General features: G+C 42.0%; 5 protein-coding genes across 10 annotated transcripts; 4 read left to right on the forward strand and 1 right to left on the reverse strand.

Annotated features, from left to right (window-relative positions):
* Positions 1-327: 327 nt before the first annotated feature.
* zgc:195212 (DUF4554 domain-containing protein) lies at positions 328-7,307 on the forward strand. The gene is made up of 14 exons (XM_056439510.1): positions 328-453; positions 1,922-2,045; positions 2,294-2,347; positions 2,419-2,540; positions 2,743-2,826; positions 2,911-2,966; positions 3,232-3,303; positions 3,505-3,709; positions 4,254-4,377; positions 5,674-5,826; positions 5,909-6,030; positions 6,438-6,548; positions 6,746-6,844; positions 6,959-7,307. The coding sequence occupies exons 1-14, from the start codon at positions 343-345 to the stop codon at positions 7,004-7,006; spliced, it is 1,485 nt and encodes a 494-aa protein (XP_056295485.1). The 5' UTR covers positions 328-342; the 3' UTR covers positions 7,007-7,307.
* Positions 7,073-13,008, forward strand: pola2 (polymerase (DNA directed), alpha 2). Its single transcript, XM_056439490.1, has 18 exons — positions 7,073-7,834; positions 8,371-8,495; positions 8,589-8,677; positions 8,784-8,841; positions 8,940-9,049; positions 9,219-9,418; positions 9,601-9,689; positions 9,949-10,101; positions 10,487-10,549; positions 10,693-10,744; positions 10,887-11,005; positions 11,105-11,143; positions 11,325-11,398; positions 11,509-11,617; positions 11,870-11,976; positions 12,142-12,198; positions 12,289-12,415; positions 12,623-13,008. The coding sequence occupies exons 1-18, from the start codon at positions 7,750-7,752 to the stop codon at positions 12,773-12,775; spliced, it is 1,809 nt and encodes a 602-aa protein (XP_056295465.1). The 5' UTR covers positions 7,073-7,749; the 3' UTR covers positions 12,776-13,008.
* Positions 13,009-13,104: 96 nt separating this feature from the next.
* Positions 13,105-16,605, reverse strand: LOC130209702 (dentin sialophosphoprotein-like). Of its 3 annotated transcripts, none has more exons than XM_056439488.1 (11): positions 16,493-16,605; positions 16,078-16,231; positions 15,885-15,965; positions 15,543-15,627; positions 14,946-15,425; positions 14,694-14,832; positions 13,961-14,531; positions 13,736-13,872; positions 13,516-13,671; positions 13,392-13,426; positions 13,105-13,303 (listed from the first exon to the last, which is right to left on the reverse strand). In XM_056439488.1, exons 1-11 carry the CDS (start codon positions 16,588-16,590, stop codon positions 13,206-13,208), a joined length of 2,034 nt encoding a protein of 677 aa, XP_056295463.1. In that variant the 5' UTR covers positions 16,591-16,605; the 3' UTR covers positions 13,105-13,205. The 3 variants fall into 3 exon arrangements, with proteins under 3 accessions (XP_056295463.1, XP_056295462.1, XP_056295464.1); XM_056439487.1 differs by having other exon boundaries at positions 15,543-15,660; XM_056439489.1 differs by lacking the exon at positions 16,493-16,605 and having other exon boundaries at positions 15,543-15,660; positions 15,885-16,170.
* A 520-nt stretch (positions 16,606-17,125) lies between these two features.
* Positions 17,126-21,710, forward strand: zdhhc24 (zinc finger DHHC-type containing 24). The gene is made up of 3 exons (XM_056439500.1): positions 17,126-17,773; positions 18,539-18,816; positions 20,097-21,710. The coding sequence occupies exons 1-3, from the start codon at positions 17,469-17,471 to the stop codon at positions 20,387-20,389; spliced, it is 876 nt and encodes a 291-aa protein (XP_056295475.1). The 5' UTR covers positions 17,126-17,468; the 3' UTR covers positions 20,390-21,710.
* A 97-nt stretch (positions 21,711-21,807) lies between these two features.
* Positions 21,808-26,111, forward strand: LOC130209708 (paramyosin-like). Of its 4 annotated transcripts, none has more exons than XM_056439498.1 (12): positions 21,808-21,952; positions 22,545-22,586; positions 22,686-22,835; positions 23,100-23,211; positions 24,385-24,438; positions 24,553-24,630; positions 24,749-24,805; positions 24,949-25,008; positions 25,155-25,219; positions 25,305-25,440; positions 25,707-25,771; positions 25,865-26,111. In XM_056439498.1, exons 2-12 carry the CDS (start codon positions 22,564-22,566, stop codon positions 26,085-26,087), a joined length of 1,023 nt encoding a protein of 340 aa, XP_056295473.1. In that variant the 5' UTR covers positions 21,808-21,952; positions 22,545-22,563; the 3' UTR covers positions 26,088-26,111. The 4 variants fall into 4 exon arrangements, with proteins under 4 accessions (XP_056295473.1, XP_056295474.1, XP_056295471.1 ...); XM_056439499.1 differs by having other exon boundaries at positions 21,808-21,912; XM_056439496.1 differs by lacking the exon at positions 21,808-21,952 and having other exon boundaries at positions 22,381-22,586.
* The last annotated feature ends 391 nt before the right edge of the window (positions 26,112-26,502 follow it).

Raw genomic sequence — 26,502 nt, forward strand, 5'->3', positions numbered from 1 at the left:
TTTAAAAACCATGTCCTCAATAAATCATGTAATGAAAATATATTAAATTATGAAAATAGACAGCAGTAACTAATGTGCAAGGTTAGTGTTATTTCTTTGCAGTCCTTTTTTTCAAAATTGTATTTTGTACTTCCATTTTACTCACTTAATTTTGTTTTAATATCCATAAAATTTTATGTTTGAGTTGTCGACCTCTGTATTGCTACATTCCTGACTACTTTTAAGGCACTTTAAGGTGCGTGATACCATAAACATTTCAAGGTTTCATTTCCCCAAATGTGTCATTGATTCAACAGGCGACCTCTCTGGGATATTGCCAGCTGTATTATTGTAAATTAATGTATGAGTCAGAAGGGGGCGTTCCCTTGTGACTGCACCGGGAACAGGCACGTGCGCAATCTGAAAACCGATTCAGCGCGCGCGTTAGCTAACATGCTGAAAGAAATACAGAAGGTAAGGTAAATGTTTAAATAAATGCTACTCCAGCTAGAAACATATCGTCTGTACGTGTCAGTAACATTGTCTAATTGACAGTTAATCTCTGCTCGTATATATATATATATATAAAAGGGCCACTCATTTCGTGTTTGAAGCTAGCTAGCATACTATCATATGTTATATAGCGTTATTGGTTATATAGTATCAGAGCTACCAACTCACGGTTTCGCCGTGTGACACACGCTTTTGCATGTTTTCACACGCTCACGCCACACAACCAATATCTCACGGCAAAAGAAATTCAGATTTTGGGCTGAGGCGCGTTGGTTTCTTTTCAAACTCCGCGTCGATAGATGGCGCTAAGGAGCGCATCTGTAAACCTATTCGCTGCATAGACATCCTATTTACCCCAAAGAGTCCCGAAGTTAGCAACAGAAGAAGATTTTCAAACAGACACAACGAGCAGAGACTACGGTGTGTTAATGCAGGGCTCTCAAGTGTCACGCATTGAGCGTGACAGTCACGCATTTCGGTCTTACGTCACGCACTCCCGCCACACATCGTATTTCTCACGCTGAAAAAACTCGGCTATTTAATGTTTTAATGTGCCGCAGCACGCAAACATGAGCTGGCCGCGCTGCCCTCACCGTGGAGGAATCAAGCGCTCCCCTGGAGTTCTGCTGTGAGGAGCCACTTATCAGCCAATCAAAAAAAAGAAATGGGCTACACAATAGCCAATCAGAAAAAACGTATCTTGTATCTGGGTAAGATTTCATCCAGCAACCAATGAAAATAAAGCATCCTGGATAGATATGTCCCTCTTGCCTGTCTTCAAAACTTAAGAGCCCTGTTAATGACATGTGGTTCAATTAAGTTCTCACTCTCTTAAACTTTAAATCTTGAAATAATGTGTTGTGTTTGTGCGTGTGGTGATGTAAACTCAGCTGTCATAACAAGCAGCAGGAGAGCACCATGTTAACCTCTTGGTATACTGCATGCTCAACACATCAGAGCATTGTTTGTTAAGGCTGCCCACATAGCATTTATCACTTTATTTGCAGGCCTAGGAAAAGGACCCTCTCAAAAAATTTCAAAACAGCACTTTGAACAAGTAAGATGTATTATAAAGAATTTAACATAAAGACAGGACATTTGTGCAATAGAATTAGGCATGTTTTTGTAAATGAGAGTAGAGTTATTAAAAAACATTTTAATTCTTTAAGGTAGCAAAGATGCCGCGTAAAAGACCTTTGCCAGGCCAGAATGCCGGGTACAACATGGGTGAAACGCCACATTAATTCAAATTTCCTGATATTTGCGCCACCAACGTGTGTGGCTGCGTGCGCGGCAAAATTTTCGTCACCCCCGACAAAATCTCACTCCAAGGTTTTTTGAAAAGTTGGCAGCTCTGTAGTATCTATGTATAGTTAGCTATAGCTCTCACTCGCTAAACTAGGTGTGTGGTGCTTAATTACCACTTCAGGTGTTGCGATTGGTCATGCTTTTGGGAAAACGGAACCAGCAGTGGGGTTTGAAGACTGCAGGAGGGCTTTTGGTACTTCTGTGGACGGAAACGGGAGCTTCTGGTCAAAGTATGAACTGCACCGGTAAGTTTAAACAACACACCATAACCTGAGCTACTTCATCAGATCGAACAAGCAGTGGAAGAAATGGGCCCTCAAGTCCTCCATAGATGTCGATCAAAATATGTGCTTGCACATCTGTTTATTCTGACAGGAAAAGGCTATTTTATGGATGAAGGAAGGAGTGTGGCTGTTGCCAGCAGCTGTCAGGATTTCTAGGACATATAGCACATACAGCAAGTGTTATAACACTGTTCACGTTTGTGGCGCAGTTGCAGCTGCTGGTCCCTGGTGCACAGGAATTGAAATCGAAGTACTCCAAACTGGTATGTACACACGAGCACTTAACATATTCACACATCTCCAGCCTGTACATCACCTCCTTTTACCACATCAGTCCTCGCAGATTTGAAGGAGAGCATGTTGGCCTGCACGCGGCCGTGTCCTCAGCCTGATCCTGAAGAACTGTGTGCCTTCACTGACATGCATGGTTCTCTCAGATTGCTGCTGTCTTTTCAGGTACACACTACTATTACTGATAGCCATTTTTGTTAATTCTCACTAAGTTACTTATTACTTATTGGATCAAACTGATCCAAACTTCAATATTTAATGCTACACTTTTAATTTGATATATTTTCCTTAAAAGTGATGAATGATAAATGATCACAGTAAGCCTGTGAGTGAATATCACCGATGTCCATTTCTCTGCACTGCACAGATGAAAGATGAAAGGCGTTTCGGTCCAGAGTGCTGCAGTCGTATAGAGGCGTTCCTGCAATCATTCAGTTTGGCTAACGCAACGGTAGGATAGGTTTCCACAGTTTGTATCCAGCATATGTTTTTTAAAAATTGGCATCAATCATTTTACCGCCCTTCTTTTTCCCAGATAAAAATCCACTTTAAATTCAAATTCAGTCAGCAGAGCTTCCAGCGAGACTTTAGGTATGGATGCCAACTAAATCGATTTTGGAAATGTCCCTCTTGTTTCACTCAAAACTGCCTGATAAATTCTGCAAGGATTAATTTAGTCACGCTGTATTATGCAGAAGTCATAAAGTATGCATTATATTGAGTTATTTTTATCAAGTTGCTCTGTTTTGGGCTTTAAGACATGTGAAAGCATAATATGTAACACAAAGGCTGACTATTATGTTTAACTCCCTCACGCCTGTTTTTATGAAGTGATAACTGGTTCATATTCTTGCAGAGTGAAGATCAAGAGAATAGTTGCCTGTGCAACCAGACCATCACTGATCCTGGATGTCACATGTAACACACAGTCAGTAAAGCTGTTTTCAGCATTATTTCACGTATAGTTGTCGTGTGGATCAATTCTGTCTTACTTTCAGTAGAGAAGTAAAATAACTCAGTAGTTACGGAAGTGTAAGCAAAATAACTTTATTTTCTATCAATGCAACAAAAAAATATACATATGTCTACTATTTATAGAAAGTGTTTATCTCTCTCTGTGGGTTTAAAGGCCTCCAGAGTGTGTGAAGAAAGGATTTTGGTGTCACGGAGGACACCCTGTCCTTGGAGGCAGGTTGCCACTCAGTATCCCGCCTGAAGCCATGGACCATGGCCTGTTTGGGGAGCTCAGTGTCCAGCCTGTTGCTCTCCTGAGCCCGTGTGTGCTTCAGTACCCCAATCTGGCTACACAACTCACTGACATACAAATATCCTTTGCTGATTTTGATGGCCTCCAGATCGCGTGCCTGCTCATCTCAGATGACGTGGTTCAGCTGTCTTCATCAGACGATGACTTCCAGTGCACAGTGAGAGAGTTTGTGTCCTGAAAGCAGGGATTAGCGTAAATTCCTTCACCGCTCTCTTCGAATTGGGAGTGAGTCACTTCTCCAAACAAAGGAGTTCAAGTATCTTGGAGTCTTGTTTACGAGTCAGGGTAGGGATTCATTTTATGGGGGAATAGTTTTGCGAGTTTATGCTCAAGATGAAAAGCATGTGTATTGTCTTAACTCGGCACGCTGGCCTGTCACGGCATAAAGTGATTGGCCCGCTGTCGGTTTGGGATAGTAACAAAAATGGTCCCCCTTCCCTTGGGAGAGCTAAATTCCAACATTTTACCCCAAAGTAAATAGCTTTAGATTATGACCAAAACATTAAAATCTGACATTTGGGGGAGGGACTCAGACTTGAACAGTTGTCGACTCAGTTGAGATGTTTCCGGCATCTGATTTAGATTAGTGTTCCTTGACATCACCAGTCCAGGTTTTGGTATGCGGCCCGAGTAATGTTCCGGTCACAAGCCCCTCCACCGTCCTCCAGAACCTCCCTGCTCATCTGGACTGTCAGGAACTGGGCCTTCATGGCCTTCACTGCTCCTCCTTCAAAGGTAGACAATAACAACTGATGAGAACCACACATACTGATGGCAAGTTTACATTGTATGTAATTAGCTAAGAACAGTTTGTCCGGCCTGAGTTGAAGACTAATTTCAACCACCTGTGTTTGTTGGTTAGCAAATGAGTACACAGCCTGGGCCTGAAGCTGCCTATAACAACTTTATTAGATCACAAAAGGCTCATGATTGAAATTATATGAAACCAGACAGAACATTGGACGCAGTAAAAAGAACACATCTTTCCCATAGTTACAAAACGCTAAACGGAACAGTGCTCCGAGAGAAAGGGCTCCGACACTGTCTGCTAATCTGGGCTCCAGAAGCGAAATGCACAGCATTTTATCAACATGTCTCCAGGGAATTACGACCACATGCAACCAATCTGCACTCGCCGTCTATTGAGAACAGTTGGTTCTGATGCAAGAAGTAGTTCTGCATCATATCACACAAACGTTCACACAGCACATATTTAGTGTTTGGAATGTGTTTGAGTTGTAAATTGAGGTATTTACATTTGTCACAGTTAACTTTGACCATGGTGTTTCCCTTACCTTACCTAAGTGGCCTGGGGAGGTTTGACATTTTTTTTTACTCCAAAGTTCTGACACATGAATATTCTTTAGAATAGTTTGATTCGAAACCATGTGTTAGAAATCTGAATTAAGCAGACTGTGTTTGAGACCCTCTCTGGAGAACTAAGCCTAACCATCACTGAATAATCGTTGTATTACTTATACAATTTGACTGATTTCTCAGAAACTGCCCTTGCATCGGTGTTTCTTGTCCTTACACATTTACACAATGAATCACACGCAAAAAACACAGTTCTACGTAAGCCACAAGTTAACCACTAAAACGGGTCCCATGATACAAACTGATCTTTGGCTGCTAGAGAGAATATCTGGTGTGACAAATATTATATTAGTGAAGTTTGATTTACTGTAGCCTAAAAAAGGATTTATTTTCAGAATTGTCAGAATTGTTGTTACTTTACACCCAAGAAAAGACAGTGTAAACATCTGTTGACTGATTCAAAATCATTGAACTCAGTTTTCACAACTGGAGTTAGAAATTTAAATGTTGTAAGAATTATTTTCCCAACCCAAAAGGTGCGTCTTTCATTGCAACACTTATGTGTATGTTGTGATCGTTAACCCTGTGTTGAACCAGTGTGCCTTCAGCCAGTGTAGACTTGCAATGTTATCTGTTTAAAGTTAATATCGTCACTAATAATCATGTTTTCCATTAAATTGTATACTTATATTTGAACATTCTCTGGCGATCTAGTGCACAGGGGTGGCATTCTGTACACAGTAGAGCAAGAGAACACTGAGGATCCAGCGCAAGAATCAAGTCTTCCCCTCATGCAGCAGAGTCTCCTGCTTTACCTCTTCCTGCAACACAGTGACCCCTTCGCCTACCAGCTCTCTGATATGATGGGTGAGAAATAGCTGCAGGTATATTCCCCGAACACTGCCTTAAATTGGTCTCCCTGGCTTCTATGTCTATGATCTTCCCGCAGCTACCGAGGTGCTGATAGAGCACCACCTGGAGGCTATTCTGAACAACAACAGGCAGGCAGTCACAGCAGCCCTGCAGGCTGAGCTGAAGAACTCACTGAAATCCCAAAAGAAAAGAAAAAAGGCAAGCCTGACATACACTGACATGTAACTAACTACCAGAGAGGAAATAATGTATTTTTATTCTATACAATAGTGTGTATTATCTCAACAACTAATTAAATAATCGATCCAGAAACAATGGTCAACAAGATTTTGATAATCAGTTTATTGTTGAAAGACATTTGTATGTTTCGGCTTCTCAAATCTTTATTGTTGTTTTTCCCTGGTTATAATATATTTGGGTTTTGGCCTGTTTGTTAAGCAGCATATTTACATTTGAAGATGTCATCTTTGGGCTTTAGGGCATTGTGATGTTATTAATTATTTTAGAACATTTTAAGGATCAAACTAAATCAAATGAATTTGAAAAATATATATATTATTAGAGCTATTGATTTGGGCCCTAATAGTATATGTTTGGGTGTTCAGGTCCAAGAGACGCTGCGTTCAGCTGCTGAGGTGATTCTCAGTTCAGCCATCAGCATTGTGAGCGGCAGCAGTAACATGGACTTCAGAAACGCTTGTCTGGACAGCATGAAGGTTTCACATTTTTTATTTTTTGTGCATGTATTTATATTTATTTTAAAATAATTGCTATTCACTCCCACAAATCATATTTTACAAATAAGCCGCTGGTAAACATGTAATTAGATGATGTGCTACACAGTTAATACATGTGTTACTTACAGAGATGTGCATGTATATGTGTTGATAATATAGACGTATGTGTTTTTAAGGTGCGGGACAATCACGAACTGTCAGCCTCCCTCTGTGAATCACTAAGGAGGGTGACCTCGTGGAAATTCACTCCCAGGGGCAGGTGCTACTCTGCTCAGGTGAGTGGGATGTTTGTTGTTCACTGATACCAACTAATTACTATCGCAGCACTTCCGTGGTTTCAGACATGTGATTTTAATCTACAATCTAAAGCCACATTTTTACTTTCACAGATGGAAGACCCTCCTGACGGGGATGAGCCCACCAGAACAGAAATCTGAGCATGTCTACGTTCTGGCTGACAGCGGTGGAAGCAGTTTTCACTGAAATTAATATTTGTGGCAACTTAAAGTGTGCTAGTAGTGAATGTCTTAATGTGCTGGTGATTAAAATAGCTATTTACCATCTAATCAAATAACATATGCTTTATCATAGCTTGTTTGTGGCACCAGATGTTCTTTTTAAACACCATTCTAAAACGAAAGTTTCACATTGAACTGAATTTCTGATTTGAGATAACCCTGAGATGCTTTTATATATGGTTATGTACCCCTAATTAAACATATGGTACAATAACATGAACATGTTTAATACCCTGTGGTTGAGACATTCTCTTGTCTGTAAAAACAAGTTACGCTGGGATAACCAGACTGGTTAAACATTAAACTATTTCGACAGTCCTGGGGGCTCAAACTGAACATACTAAACATGGTGACCACGAGACGGCGTTGCAGGCTTTTATTTTTGTGACGACGTTGACTTCCGCTTCTTGTTTTTGAAAGTGACGCATCTTCCGGCCGCCAACACCAGCGGCACTTATTTTCGCGGCAAAAAGAAATGAGCGTTTGCTGATTAATTCCGCCAGCTAACGCGTAACGTCAGGTTGTTGCTGTCGAGAGCAGTTCTACATTGCCTTGTTTAGAGGAGGAGCTCTACGGCGCAGCTATGAAGTAAACAAGTTACGTTTCATAAAGCTGATCGTCTGACGTGTTGAACTGAACTAAACAATCTGTCAACGAAAACAATGGCGCTAGTGACCGGAGAAAGCCTCAAAGCAGAGCTGGAGGTCTTCGACATACCCTGCCAAGATGACTACGTCCTCGACAAGAGTGAGTAGCGAAGCAATGCTCATGTTGTCCTTTCTGATGACACTTCGGCACAAGTGCAACTTACCGACCCCAACAAGTCGTCGCCGGGGTGTAACGTCACGCGATGGCTCTGCTACTTGTTGTGTAACGTCCCCACGTACCGTGTGTCCCTTCACATTGCGTTATAATGGGGTCTGAGGCCACTTGTTAGTTGTGCTCATTATTTCATGCCCTGCTCGTTGGTTTCTCTCAAAGCCTCACGTCAATATCTGTCGGGATTGCAGGTGGACACATCTGCTACATTGGTGATTTTTTTAAACATGTTATTTAATGTGCACCATCTCTCTGGTGTATACAGCTATCTACTTTATCAGTCATTTGAATGTGTGCATGTCAGAGTGATGATGTACATTTAGCTCTGCAGAGCGAAGTCACAACTTTGTTTTCAGTCATCTTTTGAATATTACACTTGTTACACATGCACATTGTGCCGTCATCTATGTGTTAATTTATTACATTTCCCTTTCTTAATTTCTCTTAATCTCGCCCTCCCTCAGTGGTGGAGCAGTGCATTTGTAACAGGATACAGGCAGTTGAGATGGTGCTGGAGTGGGTGGCCTACAGCACCACCAAAAATGGACTAAAACTCACCACGGACACCCTGGAACATTTTGACCATGAGGTACCGGCGTTACTGATACCGTTGCTTTGAACTTGTATGTCAACGAACCGTCAGACTTTGTTTTCATTGATGATGAGTTCATTTTCTTTGAAGGTGTTAAGCAAGAAGAACAAATCTAAAAAAAGCCTCAGAAAAGAAGAAACTCACAACAGAACCAGAGACATCCACTCGCTACAGGACTTGTATCCTTTACAGTGAGCTCTTGTGCTCTTCTCTTTCTGTATGTCTCTGTTGTCATGGCTGGACCGTATTTCGATTGTGTCTCAGTCCTTGACGTCATTTGATCAGAATCAAAGCTGAGGAGGAGGAGGAGGATCTACTGGATGCGTACTCTACTCCTGCCAAGGTAAGCTGTCACTTTTGACTTCAGTCATTCTGTTGAGATCTACATTTTTAAAGCCGAGTGAAGTCGTCGCTCGACGCTGACCGTGTGTCCGTGTCTAGGGTTCTCAGAAACGAGCGCTGACCACTCCTGAACACCCTCACTCTAAAAGAAGTACAGTCCTGCTGTCCAGCCCGAGCCTTCTGCTGTCTCCTGCTCGCTTTTCTCCCAGGTACTTTGCGCCTCCACAGACCAACAGTCGGGGAATCTACTGGGGAACCGGCTCAATCGCAGACAACAACAGGCTGAAGGAAGCTTGTAGTGCCTTAGGCAGTCGGCTTAGACACTGACATTACGAGGGAAAACAGCTGAGGTTGACTCTTCCCTTCTCTCTTTGGAAGCACGACACCCTCACAGAAGTACAGCCAGCGAGGAGGCAAAGGGGAGGTGGCGGTCTCCTTCGGGGTCGTGCAGGGCACCCGCTGGGCAGGCAGCAAGAATCTGGGTGCCGGCGTCCAGCTGCAGCTCCTGGAAGGGCCTGAAGACTCGCTCGGCTGCAGCTACAAGTACATGTTCCAGAGGCTGCGCGATGTTCGAAATGGTGAGAGACAAAACCAGTAAAGAGTACTTTGTATCAAGTGCATATTAATTTGTATTCTTGAACGAGCCGTCTCGTGGCCTAAACCCTGGCATTCAAATCGTTGTACTGTACACCTCGGTCAGATAATCAGAAATGGATTACACCTCGTTGGAAGTTAAAGACTTTTGCGTCTATGTTCCCAGTGTTGACGGAGAAGATAGAGGAGCTTGGCGATAACCTCAAGACTCACTTCAACATCGAAGAGTTTGCCCCCGTTTCGCTGCCCGCTCAGGTACAGAGGTGGTGCTAATACAGAGATATCTTCTGGTTATAATCTGATATTTAACTCTCAAGGTTTAGTTCCTAGCTACTGTGTTACTTGTTGAACTTTGTACATTTAGCCTTTGAAATATTTTCATGATATGTTTAACCCTGCAGACCTGTCTAGTTATTTCTGGGAAAGCTTAATTGCTGTAGCTCTCCTAAACTAGATGCAATGTATTCGTCTTATGAAGTATTTCCTGACCGCTCTGTCTGCATTACCTCTCCAGGACAGTATCACAGTGTTGGGTCAGGTGTGCTGTGACAGTAATGGCAAACTGAATGCACACTCTGTTCTGTTGGAGGCGGGGCCGGACCAAGGCGGTCAGGTCGTACCTGTTGACCTATCGGAGCTTAAAGAGTACTCCCTGTTTCCTGGTCAGGTGAGCAGAAGGAAACTTCTTCTGGTTGCAGATTAAGCTGAAGATGGGTCCGCTTTAAATTCTTTCTAATTATATTAAGAAGTATTCATTTATATAGACATTATTTAGTCACAAAGAACCATGCAGCTTTGAATTCTGCCATTCTAGGTCACGAGAGTAGAGTGCATCGTGATGGCCGTATTGAGCGGTGGTCCGTCCTTTTCCTGTGCACTGAGTTGTGTGCAGCAGGTTACACGGCCACCAAGAGTAACAGAGCATGCCAAGGACCTGGGCCGGAGACTCGCCCAGCGTCTGACCGAGAACTCTGACAACCCATCTACAATTCCCACATGAGAATAAATAGCCACCTGCGGGCAGTGTATGAAACGCTGTTCTCCTTCCTCAGGTGGTGGCGTTGGAGGGAATGAACACGACAGGGAAAAAACTGATGGCTTCCAAACTCTGCGAGGTCAGCGACAACTTCACGCATGATGCTTTTACAAAATAACGTTTGCATTCAAATCCAACTCGAGTGGTTCATTGTATCTCAACTTTTTGAACTATGTTCTGTTTGCGTGTCTTCTGTTAATCGTCTTGTTTTATTTTGTTTAGGGAGTCCCTCTTCCTTTCTACTCTTCTGATGTGAGAATGGAGATGGATGAAGGTAAGTGATGTTGGTTCATTATATTTGTAACATTCTCTGTAAACTTTGTGATTTAAATTTGTATTCTTAAAGCCTTTAACCACAATACAAGGAATGAATTTATGTAAGTTGCATACACACTTGTCATATCATGCGATTGCAGAGCCGGTGAACATACTGGTGGCATGTGGACCCTACACTCCCTCTGACAGCCTGACCTTTGACCCTCTGCTTGACTTAATCAATGTCATTGTCAAGGACCATCCTGATGTCTGCCTGCTGGTATACTTACTTATGTTTGTTCACATTTCAAAATAGTTTGTTCTTCCACAAGAAAATGCATGTCTTATGTCTTTTCTAATTCTCCCTTCACTTCTCCAGCTGGGCCCATTTGTGGACTCCAAACATGAACAAATTGAGGTACGTTTATCAGCCCAGAGTTTGTCCTAGAAACCCACTGCTGATTAGTTTTTTTTTTAATCTAACCCTTTAAACCTCCTCATTCAAAGTCATTGCATGGCAATGTGAATTCCTTTTTAAAAACAATTATGTTAATCAGTCTTTATGTGGCCATCTTTATTCCCACCTGTTTGTGGAATAGAAAGCTCAGGTGACCGAGACATTTGAAGACATTTTCTCAAGATGTATTACGAGCATTGTGGATGGCACCAAAAGGTATGTCTCATATCTCAATTACTATGATTACACTATTTAAACTCCTGACGCTCCTTTTGAGAGCAGCATTTTCCTTCACAATACTGACAGCTAGTGTTTTCTTTATCCAGCGTTGGCTGCCACCTGGTGATCGTGCCCTCCCAAAGAGACATCCACCATCATTTCATCTACCCACAGCCTCCCTTCACCCTGCCGAACCTCAGCAAGGACCAAGCCCAGGTCAGTCACACAAGCACCTGACTGCAGCATCGTAAACTACATTTACGGTTTATCATTTGCTGATGAGCATGTGCAACAGGTTTGTAATAGTATAGCGTTACACTTTTGATTTGCTGGTCTTAAATGAGGTCAAGTAGCAACACCTCTCTCAGGCTTGTTGTCAACAGCGTTCAAGCAGAAGAGCTGAGGGAGTCCCCAGTTTAATGCACTGACCGATCAGTCTCGTATGGTGTTCCTCTTCATACTCCGCAGCGTGTCACTCTGGTCCCTGACCCCTGCACCCTGCTCATTGACGGAGTAACTGTGGGCTTGACGTCCACCGACATCCTGTTCCACATGGGCGCAGAGGAGATCAGCTGGTGAGCAAGATTTTGGAGAGTATTTGGGAATTAATTTTAGATTCTTCAGTGATCAAACCTCTCAGCCACACTTTCTTCTGTATATTTTAATGAAAGGCATCACTACCGCGTTGTGTTGAAACTCAAAATGCGTTGTGTTGAAACTCAAAATGCGTTGTGTTCCAGCGGCACGGGTTCGGACAGATTTTCCCGCATACTGAAACACATGCTGACCCAGAGAAGGTAGCGTCCTATAAAACAATTCCCTGGTTCTCTCTATTTTGAGGATGCTCCAACAGTAATGACCCCCATGTCTTGTGATTCCACCTCCAGTTACTACCCGCTGTACCCGCCTGTGGAGGACGTGAATATGGATTATGACAAGTTTCAGAGCTTCGCTCAAATGCCGCTGACTCCCGACATCCTCATTATTCCCTCTGAGCTACGCTACTTTGTAAAGGTAGCGATCTCCAGTTTCTGTGAAAAACAACATTTTAAGAAGTTCATCTCATTTGACAACATGTTGACTTCAGTAAAGAATTTTAGTTTTTACCAAAGTTTTCACCATAAGATTTGACTGAAGGCCAAACATTTTAAGATGTGCTTTTTCTTCTTTGATTATTTGACACGTGACGTTTTTGAACACCTCATCTCAATTTGCCCTCAGGATGTGGTCGGCTGTGTTTGTGTGAATCCCGGACGGCTGACGAAAGGCCAGGTGGGCGGGACCTACGGCAGGTTGCTCGTTCAGCGCAGAGCTGCAGCCGAAGACGGGAGCCGAGTGAGCCCCTGTTTGGCAGCTCAGGTGGTGAAAATCTAAATCTGAAAAGAAAATTAAGACTGAATGCTTGTTGACTGAACACGGACCAGTCTGCAAGCAGCTTTGAACCTTCGAGGCACGCGGATGTAAAATGTGTTTTTTAAAATACACCAATTCACCATTTTGCCTAAATGTCTATTTTTACATGACGAACATGGCTGGTGGGTCATTACTAGGGCGGAATATCAGTTTCTGTCAATAACGATCTCTTTTGAATAAATTGTTTTTTTGTATTTTTTCTTCTTCTTGCTACTAAGTGTTTGTAACGTTCAAAAGCACATTTATATAATTCAGTTTTATGTAATGGCTGGTTAATTATTATACGTCTGTGTATATATATCAATCTTTTATCAAACATCTGAAAACAAAACTATCAACAATAGAACATTACAGACCTTCTTTTTCAGAAGTTGTATCTAATATGAAACATTTAAGCATAAAAGTCGTCAAACTCCGAGTCACTTGGGTGGTCAGACTTTGTTGATTTGTCCAGCTCCACTTGGAAAATCTCCACGTTGTCACACATTGCTAGAAAAAACAAATCAATATCTTTAAAACTGAGGATTGTTGTGTGTATCCCGCTGTGTTTTGATTGTGAACACTGTCGATATTGTACCTTTGGGTTGCTCATCTGCTCTCAAGTCCTTTTCTCTGAAGATATGTAAAAAGAAGAAGAAATAAGGTGAGACTTATGTCCGGCTGTATAGATGTAGCTATCAGAGACATAAAAAAAGACTCACTCTTTTTTCTCCGATAGTTCTTGAGGTGCAAGTAGATTCTCAACATCGTCTTCATCGCTGATCTCATTCGAGTCATCGTCAGAGGATCCTGTTTTGCTCTCCTCTTCCTTCTCATCTTCTTCACTTGCCTCTGGAATAATGTGCATCTTTTTAGACCTAAAAACAGATTGCACAACATCAGGTGTTTGTTTAAGATGATAATATTCTTTACTTCTCTTACTTGTCTTGGGGTGAGATGATGCTGTCGTCTGAGTCGCTCTCCTCTGGTTCTGCTAAGTCTTCTCGCTGTTCCTCTTCATCTGACTCCCTGTCCTCCATGTTGTCTTCACCTCTGTCACTCTCGTCCATTTCTTCATCCTGAGGAGATACAGAACCCTTTTTTCACTTCTCACCATATTCATTCTTTAATCTGACTGACTTATTCTTCTTCGCAGCCACCCTTTACCTCTGAATTCTGCTCCTCATCCTCTGCTCCAGTCTCCTCGTCATCCTCTGTTGCATTCTTCCTCTCAGCAGCCTCACGATCCTCCTCCCCATCTCTCTCCTCTTGGTCTTCATCCATCTGACTGTATTCATCTTCTCCATCTAGATCTTCCTCATCCTTTTCTCCGACATTGCTTTCTTGTGAGCTGCTACTCGCCTGCTTTTCTATTTCATCTCCACCTCCGTTTTCAATCTTTATACTATCACTTCCTGTTTCTTCCTCCTTCTGGGATCCAGACTCCTCTCCACAGTGTTCTGATGTATCATCAAGGTTTCGATCCTCTGCGTTTTCACTTCTGGATTCCTCAATTTGACTCCCTAACTCCTCGCTAGTCGACTGACTCTCCTCGTTGTGACTCCCTTGCTCGTCTCCCTTGCTTCCCTTCTCCTCCCTTGGCGATCCGACAGCAAGCCCCCCACTTCTCATTCTCCTCCTTGTGCTGGTTCTGCTTTTCTTAGATGAGGCGTCACTTTCTGAGCGTTGGACCACTTTGACTGCAGCGATGACGATGACACTGGAAGACCTAGATGAGCTGAAATCATCAGTGAATGAAAAACAAAAAAGATTGTACTGAAAGAGGGTTGTGAATTAGTGGATTCATGATTAAGCAAAATGGATCATAAGTGTCAGATTTTTCTTTATGGTTACAAAGAAGTTATTATAAAATATAGAGACTGAAGATAATATTACTTACTCCTGAGAAATGCATCCTTGGCTGTCTGAGGAAGAAGACAGTGAACGTCCTCCCTCCCTCTTCTTTCTGTTCTCTGTGCTCACCTGGCCGGGCTCCCTGGTGCTCTCACTGCTTTCTGTGAAACCACCGGACAGACGAACTACCGGCACGGTACGGACACACAGAAATTACATATCAGAGGTGATGGAAAATATCTACTGAGGAAGATGTTTGCAGAAGAAAAAGCAGATTCTCATTTGTTCTTTAACCCACCTGGTTTGACATCCAGCTCCTGGGATAAACGACTGCTCCTGCTCCCACCACCTCTCTCTCTCTTTGAGCTTGTGTCCGCCTCCTCCCCCACCACCTGCGCTGCCCTCACGTGTGGAGGAAGCTGCTCCGTGTAGAGCTGACCCCACAGAGCCTCAGAGCAAGAAGGGATCCCAGCTGCACCAGCAGCCCAGGACCAGGGGTAGTCGGGCTGTGGGGGTCTGGGATGTTGATTACTGGGTGAGGAGTTGAGGTGGAGCTGCAATGCGTGAGGATGTGTTGAGATATATGGAGGGACATGAGAGGAACACTGAGGTTGATGAAGCGCTCTGATAGGAAAGCTGGCCGTCTGGGATTGAAGGCGGGTCTGCCAGGAAGACTGCACAGAGGAGAGATGAGGGCTGTCTTGGTTGTAATGTAAGTGGCTGTTTGGACTGTAGTGCTTTGGGTGTGCAGCAATATTGTGGTTCATTGTGGTGGAGCCTGCAATGAAGATGAAGATGCATATTGGATAATATTGTATAACTGTCCAACACACCATTACAATTTAAGAATTCATGTGACAATAATTTTTTCGAGTCAGTGACGAGAAAGACAAACCTTGAGACGGTAACGGTTGATCTGCAGACGTTGCTGTCTCTCGTTCCTCTGTGTTCTTTAGACATGACCTCAAAGACTCCGTCCTCTGTGGATGACGCGTTGTTTTACGATGATAAATCTGCACAGCATACGGTAAAGGTGAACAGAAATGTCTTTTCCATGTATAATGAGAAGTTATTTTCACATACTTTATATATATATATATTTTTCTTTTGGAAAAAATCACATCCTCCAATGTTGTAATTATTACACCTGTAACCATAAACGCACCACTTAAGAGTTTAATTAAAAAAAAATTTTAATTCAGTCTCAAATTGTATATGTTGAATGATTTGCGTGTACCTTTATCTGAGCAGCCTGTGTTTTCTCCTTGAGTTGCTGCTGCCAGCGGGGGCAGCTCTCCAGGTACCGTTCATACTCCATCTGGAGAGATTTAAGTTCAAGAAGAGGGTTCAACACCTAGCTTCACAGAGGCACATGTAAAGTACAGATGGGAAGAGAGTGTGTTTGTGTGTGTGTGTGTGCGCCTGTGCACCCGAATAGTTTTCATGGTCGCAGTGAGGGTTAACATCTCTGCCAGTGTGTCCTGGGCCTCTTCAAACTGCTGCAGCAGCTGCTTGTTGTTTTGTTGGGCTGTAAACTGTCTCTGCTTTAGCTCCTGCCAACATTGTTGCAGCTGCATCCCCCTGCTGCAGAAAACACGTACAGTCAGTTCTTCAAAACATTCAACATACAGGATGATGCATCTTGCTGCCTTGTGTATTTGCACTACAGCTACTGGGGACTTTGAGGAGTTGAAAAGTCAGGTTTCAACAGCATAGGCCTGTTGATACTGAGATAAAGCATCATGGTAACACAGCCCACACATGCATAGCCTACACTTCTTCACCCTCACACACAACCATGAGTTGACAGTACTATGATATCAAAACAGCACTCGAGGATCTTACCTTATTTTTAGCCTGTGCTCTTTTTGTTTTGTGAAAGTGTTTCTTTTTGGGCCGGTAAGATGTTCAAGAGACAGTGAATTCTCCTTCCGTGCAGCCATTACAGCAAGCGTCCAGTGTATGCAGAGATTATCAGAGATTAAGGTCTGTCCATTGGGTGTGAGGGGGGAGGAGTAGGTGGGAGGGCGACCAGAGACATGCTCCCGATCCACACATGGTCACGTAATGGGGTTAATTAGTAGTAAGAGATTTGTTATTCTTGAAACTACTACATCCTAATCTTCTTAAATATAGGGCTAGGCGATAATTAAAAATGTTATTATTTCAATGGAATAATATTGTGATGAAATCATACATCGAAATAGCGTGATCCACAATTATATCGATAATACCAGGCACATACTAACTAATACTTCTCAGAAAATCTCATTACTTTGGACTAAAGTTATTAATTAAATGACCAAATATATATTATATTGTATTTAATAAAGATGAGAGAACACCCTTTGTCTATTTCATACTGACCCTGGTCAAGCATATTTTAGGGTCAGATAAAAGACATAATATCCAACACAAAAGTACAACAAAATGTAAAACACTTTTTTGATTAGTATTTCAAAACGTGCATACACACCGAGGAGACGTGTTACAAGCGGAACCAATGTGTTGTTGCATTGCGGATGTATTTTCACGGGACACCGCAAATGGAGTAGAAGCTCGATCCCGTCAAGTAGCAGAGAATCGTGTCAGGGAAAGATTTTTAAGAGCCAGACAGCGTAACATTTCAACTCATAAATGGCATTAATTTGTCCGGAAGTTATACAAAGTATCGTTGATGTCACGCGGTTCATTTAACTTCCGAGAGATAGCTTAACGTTGCGGTTATTTATTGTTCCGGGCTGACGAAGCTAACCAACGGTGAAGACGGTGCGTCTGTCAAATCGGTCCTTCCACTTAGCTCCCACCGCACGGTGGAAACATGACGAGTTTTGTCAGTCAAGTCTTTCTCAGGGTCGACAAGTTTTGTCGACCCCTCCCCATGGTCCTCAACACCTTCTTGGTCTTCTCCATCACCGCGGAGGTGAGCTACCTGGTGCTGGTCGAGGCTCCGCTGGAGACGGACCAGAAGAAGACCGTGTGGTCCGCCTGTTGGAAAGCGTTCCACCTGCTGGTTCAGTACTTCATGCTGGGGAACATCTGCTGGAACGCCCTGCTCTTCCTCAGAACCAGCCCCAGCATCAAGGGGGTGTTTTTGGGCGGAGAGGGCATGGGCCAGGGGTGGAGGTGAGGAGGGAGCAGCTCGAGCGGTTATTACACAATTTACCACACCGCTTTGATTTGTTGATATACAGAACACTATGTGGTCAAAAGTATTGGACATCCCTGTCTCCACTTGTCTGGTCTGTTTTAATGGTTTCCGACAAGACCCCTTCGTTACCTATGTTTTGATCGCCGTGTATTTATTTATTTATTTGTATGCGTGTTATTCGCATAAGTAAAAAAGTATTAAACCGAATCTCATTGAATTTGGTGGGATGATTGTTTATTATCCGGGGACCATTTGATTAGATTTTGGGATCGATCGGGTCAAAGGTCATGGTCAAGGTGATGAAAAGGTCAACATCTTCTTTTTACCATAGCGCGGTCAATTTATATCCAATTGGAATGCAAATAATGCCAACATGTTCATAATTCAATGCCCAATCTTGTGATATGCGAAGGTATGCGCTCTACCGAGTGCCCATTCTAGTTACAGATGTTTCTATTACATATATTTGAGACAATAGTGATCTTCCAAGTTTGAGATAATAGAGAAGAGAATATGTAATCCCAGCAGTCAGACGCCCACACTTTATAAATGTAAAGGGAAACAAAGAAAGTCATTCCTCTGCGTTTTCACAGCTGAAAAGATAGATTTGTTCAAAGTTAAGACTTCATGATAAGTATTTCCATCGACTCCAGCCGATGGTCACAGTTTTTGTTTGAGTTGGATAAAAGTGTGTCTCGGACCATAAATAATAGTTATTTCTCTGTTCTTTCCCCTCACAGGTACTGTTACACGTGTGAGACACACACTCCTCCTCGGTGCTCCCACTGCTACGACTGCAAAGTGTGTGTGCTGCGGAGAGATCACCACTGTGTCTTTTTTGGCCAGTGCGTGGGCTTCCGTAACTACCGGTACTTCCTGAGCTGTTTGTTATTCATGTGGTCGGGGCTGCTGTACGCCACTCTGATGAATGCAGAGGTCTTCATCGTCATATTGAAGGAGGGTGTGACGATGCACAGCGCCCTGCTGCTGGTCATTCCCTGGATAATGCTAGTTTCAGGTATGTAGCTGTGGTACTTACCAGTGTGACCTATACTCTACACTGATAAGTAGAATGTAACTAATTGTTTTTTAGTGAATTAACTGATAGTCTGTGTATAACCAGACATTCTGTGTGAGACGTCCATGCGCTTCATTCTTTACAGCTGTGTAAGAACCTTCTCTCATTGAGGACCAGCTTGTTTCTCAAGGTGTTGTCATTGTGACTAATGACACAGGAGGAGTAGACGGTGTTTTCCCAGATCCTCGTTATGTACATTAGAATAAACGCACTTCAACCAAAAATATTTTCGCTGTGAGATTTACTTATATAAAATCATTTCAATTGGCTACGCCATCTATCCTAAAACTCTCACTTGTGATAAGGCCCTCCCCCAAACCCAGACACACACAAACAGGCAGTAACCTCAGGAAGAGCAACAAAGAAGGAATTGCTCCTCCAGGACGGTCAGACAGGGAGTTGTTGTTTTGTGCTGCCATGTTTTTGTCACCTCCATTATTTTGTGCCATAGCCCAGCGACAGAAAAGCTCAAAGCCCCGTGTTGCATTCATCCCCTCTCGTGGTCACATTCATACATGTGGCTAACGCTCCAAAATGGAGAAAATACTGATTACCTTCGCATTGAAAATGCGGAAGGTTATGTTTTGATCGCTGTGTATTTATTTATTTATTTATTTGTATGCGTGTTATTCGCTTAAGTAAAAAAGTATTAAACCGAATTGCATGAAATTTGGTGGGATGATTGGTTATTATCCGGGGACCATTTGATTAGATTTTGGGAAAGATCGGGTCAAAGGTCAAGGTCATGAAAAAGGTCAATCTTCTTGAATTGCATGACATTTGGTGGGATGATTGGTTATTATCCGGAGACCATTTGCTTAGATTTTGGGATCGATCGGGTCAAAGGTCAAGGTCATGAAAAGGTCAAAATCTTCTTTTTACCATAGCGCGGTCAATTTTTATCCAATTGGCATTCAACTAATGCCAAAATGTTCATAATTCAATGCCCAATCTTGTGATATGCGAAGGTATGCGCTCTACCGAGTGCCCATTCTAGTTGTAAATATTTTATGTGTTTATTTTTGCACAAATGCATCTTTTTAAAAGTAATGCAGCAAGGTGTTTTATTTCTGCTTCTGGACACATTGGTTCTTCAGTTGTTTTGATAAGATGGATCCCAATAATGTAACCAACTCTATTTAATGTACCAATGTAATTTATGCGTGGATTGATATCACTGGCTGTGACTCCATCAGTGCTCCTGTCCCTTCTTTCCCCAGGCCAGGTCACTGCGCACGCTTTTGCATTCGCCTTCATCGCCGATACGTGCGTTGTGGGCTTCCTGCTGGTGTCCGCCTTCTTCTTCTTCCATCTCATCTTGATGCTTCGGGGACAGACCACCAGGGAGTGGTACTCGACCCGCCGACCCTACAGCCTCGGGCTCCGGGGCAACCTGCGTCACGCGCTAGGCCTTCGCTGGTACCTCTGCTGGCTCTGCCCACTCATCCCATCACCTCTCCCTGGAGATGGGATAAACTTCCAGGTCACAGGATTGCTAGAACCTACCCGGTAACAGCTGAAACGGGCCATGTGACTTGCTTTATTGGTGATGGTTAATGTTATTGGGAGCCACAGCAGGGAAGACCGCCTCAGTTCAAGAAGAGGTAGCTTGGGGTGGGAAGAAGCCTAAACAGTGGTTTGGTGTTTCTGGGTATAACTGTCTACCCGTATCTTCTCCGTAGCCTTTACCTGCGCTGAGTCAAGAAAGTTATGGGTCTACTGTGGAAGGTACATTGACCTTGATCAAAAGGTAACCTGTTCCTCTCATTGAAACTGGCCTCAGAATAGTGTTCCTCTGGAGGAATACGGAGCACTGAAAGTGTATGTAAACGACACTGAAATGAGAATGTATTTTATTGATTGGGAAGAATGTATACTTGTGAATCCTTGTTAACAAGCACCACCACTACTTCTCTTGGGTGGTCACTTAAATTGTCCTCTTTATTTCTGTTTATTTGCCTAAATCTAAAGGTCATCCAAATGTATTTCTGAATAATAGGATTATAAATATGCTTTTGTGTGTTAACAGCCAGGCTCTAGATGTTCTTGTGCTTTCCACTTGTCTTTATCCACTCCTGAGCTTCAGCTTGTTTTTATGACATTGAGCCTTTCACTGGATACTTTTGCACCAAGTTAGATAATGAGAAAGGATTTACAATGATGGACAAGGATGTTGAAAAAAACAATCATCTGAAATTGTACATGTTATGAAATCTAGTGTTGCCGTTTACATACTAATGTAAAGTCATCTACTGAAAACACGGTTTAAAATGTACCCGTAGACGGCACTCGTGAACTGCATTTCCCCATGTTTCACATCACGCTTTCCATGTTTCAGTTCGTACGACGACAAACCAAACCCACGGTGTGACAACATGAAGAGTCATGTTCTGATTCAAGGAACTGCTGTTGACCAACTACACACGAGGAACCAGAAAACATTAGTTATAATCTTTATATTATCCTGTTTTTGCAGTAAGTGTACAGAAAATCAACATGCATCACTAATGTGTTCAATATGTTTGATACAATACGCTGGAGGTGTTTTTTGTTACGACTATGTCGTGTGGATTTGGGACTCGGCGAACATGTCTCACATCCCTTTATGCCAACGGGACTTATGTTTCCTCAGAAGTTAATTTAATTTAGCTGCTCTTAAAATGTAGTGAACAAATTCAGGCCTTTGTTTTAAAGTGTGCTCTTACTTTACAGCCAAACGTATGTTGATCTGCCTTTTTATGCTATTTTACCTTCATGTTTTTGTGTGCCATTTGAACGTGCTGAACAAATTGTTTCACAGGAAGTATGGATCCATTAAAAAATGCTCAACATTATATCTGTTCTAGTGGTGTAATAACATTTTTGGTTTAAAAGAGGGTTTTTTTCTGTTCCAATAATTGGTGATCATGACGTTGGACCCTTGCTCACAATCCTGCACCCCCAGTCCCGTCTGTGACGTCACGTCGGCCGCGCGGTCACGTAACTGACTGGTTTCTGGCCTCCTGCGTGATCAATGGCAGCCTGAACTATACTTCAGTAAGCTGCTATAAACTCCTTAGTTTGAATTAACTCGCTGGTGAGTAATTTTGTTCATTTCTAAAGCGAAAATAAGTTTAAACCCGTTGTTTTAGCGGTAAATTCAATAATAAAACAATAGGTTAGCTAATTGAAAAAAACCTAGCTTGCTTTAGCAAGCGTGTAACTAAGGTAACCTAGCGAGCTAAATGTTTGAAACATAAATTGATTGTGAATACATACATTTAGACGAAATGTGGCTGTAACCTCTCAAGTTACATATGGAAAGTCAATTGTTCTCAAGAGCCAAACATTCGTGCCACATTAAGTTAGTTGATTTTCAGAAATGCAGATTAGCAGAAAAGGGCGGTTGAGCCCCCCCACCCATACAGGTTAATCGCAAATCCTGAATCTCTTATTCTTTTTAAATATTGGGTGAAATCCGCTGAAACATGCGCCTCTCAATGCAGGTGTTTGCGTTTTATAAAGTGCTTCCAGGAATGATTGTTGTGCCAGTTTGATTTAGCTCGATCAAACTTCATGAGTTATGGGAATAGTAACACTATTCAATGGGATTCAGTCAAAATCTGTACATTTAAAAAATCTAGTTTGCGAGAAACATTTATGATATATCTTCACGGTTGTGGTCACAGGGAGGAGTCGGCCAGCAGGATGGATGACACTGAGGAAAATATGTGAGTGATGCTCACTGAATAAACCCATACACAAACAATGTTTGGATGAGTTATTCAGCAGTAATGTGTGTGTGTGTGTGTGTGTGTGGATGCGTGTAGGATGCTGAAGGAGAGGATAGCAGAGCTAGAGTATAGTCTAAACCAGCAGAAGGACTTGACCACCAAAATGAGGCACTGGCTGGACGTTGCAGATGATGATGTGGCATTACTGCGTTCTGAAAACACCATCCTCAAAAAGAAAGTAAAAGCGTAAGTGGTCACATGATTGTCTACTCATTTAGCAGGAGGGTGCTTGAACCTTTTGACTATCAAACTTAAACTGTCGGTTCATCTTTTTGAGCTCCCTGCTGTCTTTGACACAGACGGTTGTTTTACCCCCGCAGAATATGTTTTTTGTAATTCTATGTTATGTGTCAGCCATGTTATCTGTGTTACGTCCTACTTTTGAACCAATGCTTTAACATGTTGGTGAAACACATTCAGGAGCGTGCACATGTGTTTGTGTTTCTGCAGCCTGGAGAAAGTCATCAGTGAAGCACAGAAGGTCGAAGCAGAGCCTTGCAAAAGTCTCCTGGCTGATGACCTTGGTGTAAAGACATTCAGGGAAAACAAGATTCAGGAATTGGTGGGTTGAAAGAAATTATAGTTTTACATTGTGTATTACTGATGTCTTCAAAAAGACGTTTAGACAAATTGATCGCTGCCTTAAGACCAAACTTGAGCGAAATCAGCTCATCAGGAAAAGCAAAGTCCTTGATGACGTGTTGTTTTACATTGTATTGATACGTTGCTCTGCTCTATGCCGATGTGACTTCAGGCAGAGCTCAGATCTACTATTAACTTTTGACAAACTTTAAATGATTTTTTATATTTCAGAAACTACTATTCTCATTCTTAACATCTACATAATGTGTTACATTGTGTCTTATTATATTCTTATCCAGGTCCATGTATACAGGTCACGTAGCATTTTTCGTGTAAAACTATGCAATAACACTGAAGTATACGTCAAGGATTTTATGTTTGACATGAAATAACAAAATGAATCATCAAAATGTTACTTTTACCATTTATTTTAAAAAAATTATGTATTTCACACTACTATTTCAATTACGTCTGTGAATCAACAGACGTAATTTAAATAATAGAATGTTTTACTCAAATCTTATGTTTATAAATCTATAAACATAAGATTTTAGTAATACAAGCTAGAGTCATACATCACACATGCAACAAGATAATTTCATATTCATTTTTGAAGTACATGTCACATGACACATTAGTGTATATACATATACATATATATATATATATAATACATTGTTTCCATTAGGTTTACAGCTTCAGGGGGGCGGGACTAGTGCTGCTGCTCGTCATGTTGGTGCCCTAAGCTTAACTCCTTCACGATGCCCCCCCTGAGATAGGAAAGGGACCCACGGCGAGCGGCGAGCCGAAAACTGTAAACGCGACACATATAGACAGAAATGACATGCTGTTGTGTAGAGACGATCAATAACAGACGTTTAGTTTAATAAAAGAACAAAGACGTCTTTAAGAAAAGGGACCTTAAATTACTTCTGCTGTAATCTGGCGCTATAGAGAAAATAACAGGGTGGCGGGCGGAGATTTCAGGGGGGCGGGCCGCCACCCTGTTAGAATGGTAGGGGAAACACTGATATATATATATATATATATATATGTGTGGTTGACAAATGGTTAAACCTCAACCAGTCAAATAGGCAGATGTTTTACATTTTAAATATCTCCAGATAAAGCTTCTTGCTGTTTATTTATGCAGGAAAATAAAACCACCATGATGATGAATGAACAGAATAAGAAGCTAACTGAAGAGGTATGATGTCTCTTACTTTTCACATAGCACCTCAAATCTGTCAGACGACAGTTAGAAGTAGTACCAACATTTCAAAACACTTTCCACATCAAAAAATAGTTTTGCCTTTTTCAGCTTAAGGACCTCCAGCAAGAGAGAGACCGGGACCACATCATCTTCAGCAAGTTACGGGCTGAATTTCAAACCCTTGAGGTAACACTATTCAACATGGAGATATTTAACTCCTTTTCTTTTTTCGTTCATACTATCATCATGAGTCACGTGACATCGCCAAACAGCGCCTGATTTGTTACGTCATGTGTGTCTTCAGTGTGCATTGGAAGAGGCTCAGTTAGATCTTCAGAAAAGGAATGATGCTATTGACCAGGTAGGAACAGAGACCTCAGTCCATTAAAGCAACTGACAAAAAAGTTCAGCTTTATCTCTTTGTAGTTCAACATGAATATTTTTAATGTTCTCTTTCTTTTATTACTTGAACATCCCATTTTCGTTTCTGTGTGTTTGCGATAGAACAACTTTCATATAAAGCACTTGGAGGAAACCGTTGAAGAGTACACCCACTCCATGGAGGTAAAGATGGTCTCATTCATAGCTAGAAAGATAAAAAGGTTGAAGAAGAGTAGAAAGAACAGATTCCACTCTGCTGTCGGATGATAGCTTTATGTTATGCGCTGTTGAAGTGTGTGTCGTCGTCTCATCATGTTTCTCTGCGCCAGAATTTCAGGCTGACAAATAAGGAGCTGAAAGAGAAGTTGGAGGGCAGACTGGATGAGGCCTCATTGTAACTGGTGCACACTCTCTTGCTTTAAAATAATACCATGACCGATGCACTCACACTGTACAGTGATTCTGCTGTTGGTTTCCAGAACTACTTTGAATAACCGGATGGAAGAAGGGGACGGATGGCTCAGTCCCCCTTTGTCCTTTGCAGAGGAAATGAAGCTGTTGAAGTCTTCAGCTGAAGTGAAAACCGCTGTGTCAGACTCCACAGATCTTCAACATGTAGGACCCCTCCCATCAGTATTTAGACTTTTGAACTTGAGAGAATGTGAAATCACTCAGTTGCCAGTGTATTGGTTCCCTCTGGTTAAAGATGATGCAGTCTTAATACAGTCCTGCAATAAATCCTATGAAGTGGCAACTGAGTGAAGATGTATCAATCTGATTGTCCTGTAGTTCTACAAGTGACCACTAGAGTACCGATTCAAAAGCCAGATTCAAATCCTTTCTGTCAGAGGTATCAGTGATGTCTGGTTCTGTCTCTGTAGGAAGAAACTGAAGTTGAAGAGCTGCTGGAACCTCAAAGTGTGACACTAGACTGTCAGACCAAAAGGTACTTCAGTTTAAAAATAGATTTTTGAAACACATTTGTTTTTCTTTGTTTCCTCATGTTGTCGTCATCCCTCTGGTTTCTCCGTTGTCCAAGGTGTGCAGGTGTTTCGGAGGCAGCTGTCCTGAGAGCAGGACGTTTTCGTCTGTTATTCGTCGTTCTCTCTCTGCTGTTTGTTGTCGTTCTTTCTGTTTTGGCCTTTGTGACTTCAAGAAGATGTCCAGGAAACCATTTCTCCTTCAACACTTTGCAGAGCTTTGTTCAGCTGGTTTTACAACCCTACTGCAGTTTGCATCATGGGGCCTTACCTCCTATCTGAACTAACCACTCCCTCTAATAAACATGTTCACTCTTTTTTATGACAGTCAGGTTTTTTTTATATGTTTTCTACACAGCAGCTCAGAGGGCTGAAGTTTTCTTTTACAGAAATAGATCAAATATGACGTTGAATATGCATAATGTTGCAATGTGTTAAGACTGGTCAGTTCTATAATAGTGAATGACTTTGACAAAATTACAATCAATAACTTGACAAAATTGTCTGCAGTGAAACATATTATATATTGTATTAGTAACGATCTCAATATATTTTACTCCAATATGTGTGAATTGGAACAACAGATATATATCAACATAATGTACAGTATACCTTTTTTATTTACATTTTTTTATTTGGGTTTAGAGGAGGAGATGTATGATTTTGTATTAATTTATATAGACCAAAATCCTGCTCA

Source organism: Pseudoliparis swirei, chromosome 19, assembly GCF_029220125.1.
Source record: "Pseudoliparis swirei isolate HS2019 ecotype Mariana Trench chromosome 19, NWPU_hadal_v1, whole genome shotgun sequence".
NCBI lineage: Eukaryota > Metazoa > Chordata > Actinopteri > Perciformes > Liparidae > Pseudoliparis > Pseudoliparis swirei.

What these genes read in the sequence shown, in the direction of transcription:
- LOC130209702 (XM_056439487.1), bottom strand. Translation starts at nt 16,590, where the DNA reads ATGGCTGCACGGAAGGAGAATTCACTGTCTCTTGAACATCTTACCGGC. An exon ending in CGACCATGAAAACTATTCGG is followed by an intron (nt 15,966 to 16,077) that starts GTGCACAGGCGC and finishes AAATCTCTCCAG; the next exon opens with ATGGAGTATGAACGGTACCT. An exon ending in CACAGGCTGCTCAGATAAAG is followed by an intron (nt 15,661 to 15,884) that starts GTACACGCAAAT and finishes TATGCTGTGCAG; the next exon opens with ATTTATCATCGTAAAACAAC.
- LOC130209708 (XM_056439496.1), top strand. Translation starts at nt 22,432, where the DNA reads ATGAGTTATGGGAATAGTAACACTATTCAATGGGATTCAGTCAAAATC. An exon ending in AAAACAAGATTCAGGAATTG is followed by an intron (nt 23,212 to 24,384) that starts GTGGGTTGAAAG and finishes TTATTTATGCAG; the next exon opens with GAAAATAAAACCACCATGAT. An exon ending in AGACTGGATGAGGCCTCATT is followed by an intron (nt 25,220 to 25,304) that starts GTAACTGGTGCA and finishes GTTGGTTTCCAG; the next exon opens with AACTACTTTGAATAACCGGA.
- pola2 (XM_056439490.1), top strand. Translation starts at nt 7,750, where the DNA reads ATGGCGCTAGTGACCGGAGAAAGCCTCAAAGCAGAGCTGGAGGTCTTC. An exon ending in ATCCACTCGCTACAGGACTT is followed by an intron (nt 8,678 to 8,783) that starts GTATCCTTTACA and finishes TCATTTGATCAG; the next exon opens with AATCAAAGCTGAGGAGGAGG. An exon ending in GAGAATGGAGATGGATGAAG is followed by an intron (nt 10,745 to 10,886) that starts GTAAGTGATGTT and finishes ATGCGATTGCAG; the next exon opens with AGCCGGTGAACATACTGGTG.
- zdhhc24 (XM_056439500.1), top strand. Translation starts at nt 17,469, where the DNA reads ATGACGAGTTTTGTCAGTCAAGTCTTTCTCAGGGTCGACAAGTTTTGT. An exon ending in GGCATGGGCCAGGGGTGGAG is followed by an intron (nt 17,774 to 18,538) that starts GTGAGGAGGGAG and finishes TTCCCCTCACAG; the next exon opens with GTACTGTTACACGTGTGAGA. An exon ending in CTGGATAATGCTAGTTTCAG is followed by an intron (nt 18,817 to 20,096) that starts GTATGTAGCTGT and finishes TTCTTTCCCCAG; the next exon opens with GCCAGGTCACTGCGCACGCT.
- zgc:195212 (XM_056439510.1), top strand. Translation starts at nt 343, where the DNA reads ATGAGTCAGAAGGGGGCGTTCCCTTGTGACTGCACCGGGAACAGGCAC. An exon ending in TGCTGAAAGAAATACAGAAG is followed by an intron (nt 454 to 1,921) that starts GTAAGGTAAATG and finishes TTACCACTTCAG; the next exon opens with GTGTTGCGATTGGTCATGCT. An exon ending in GATGTCACATGTAACACACA is followed by an intron (nt 3,304 to 3,504) that starts GTCAGTAAAGCT and finishes GTGGGTTTAAAG; the next exon opens with GCCTCCAGAGTGTGTGAAGA.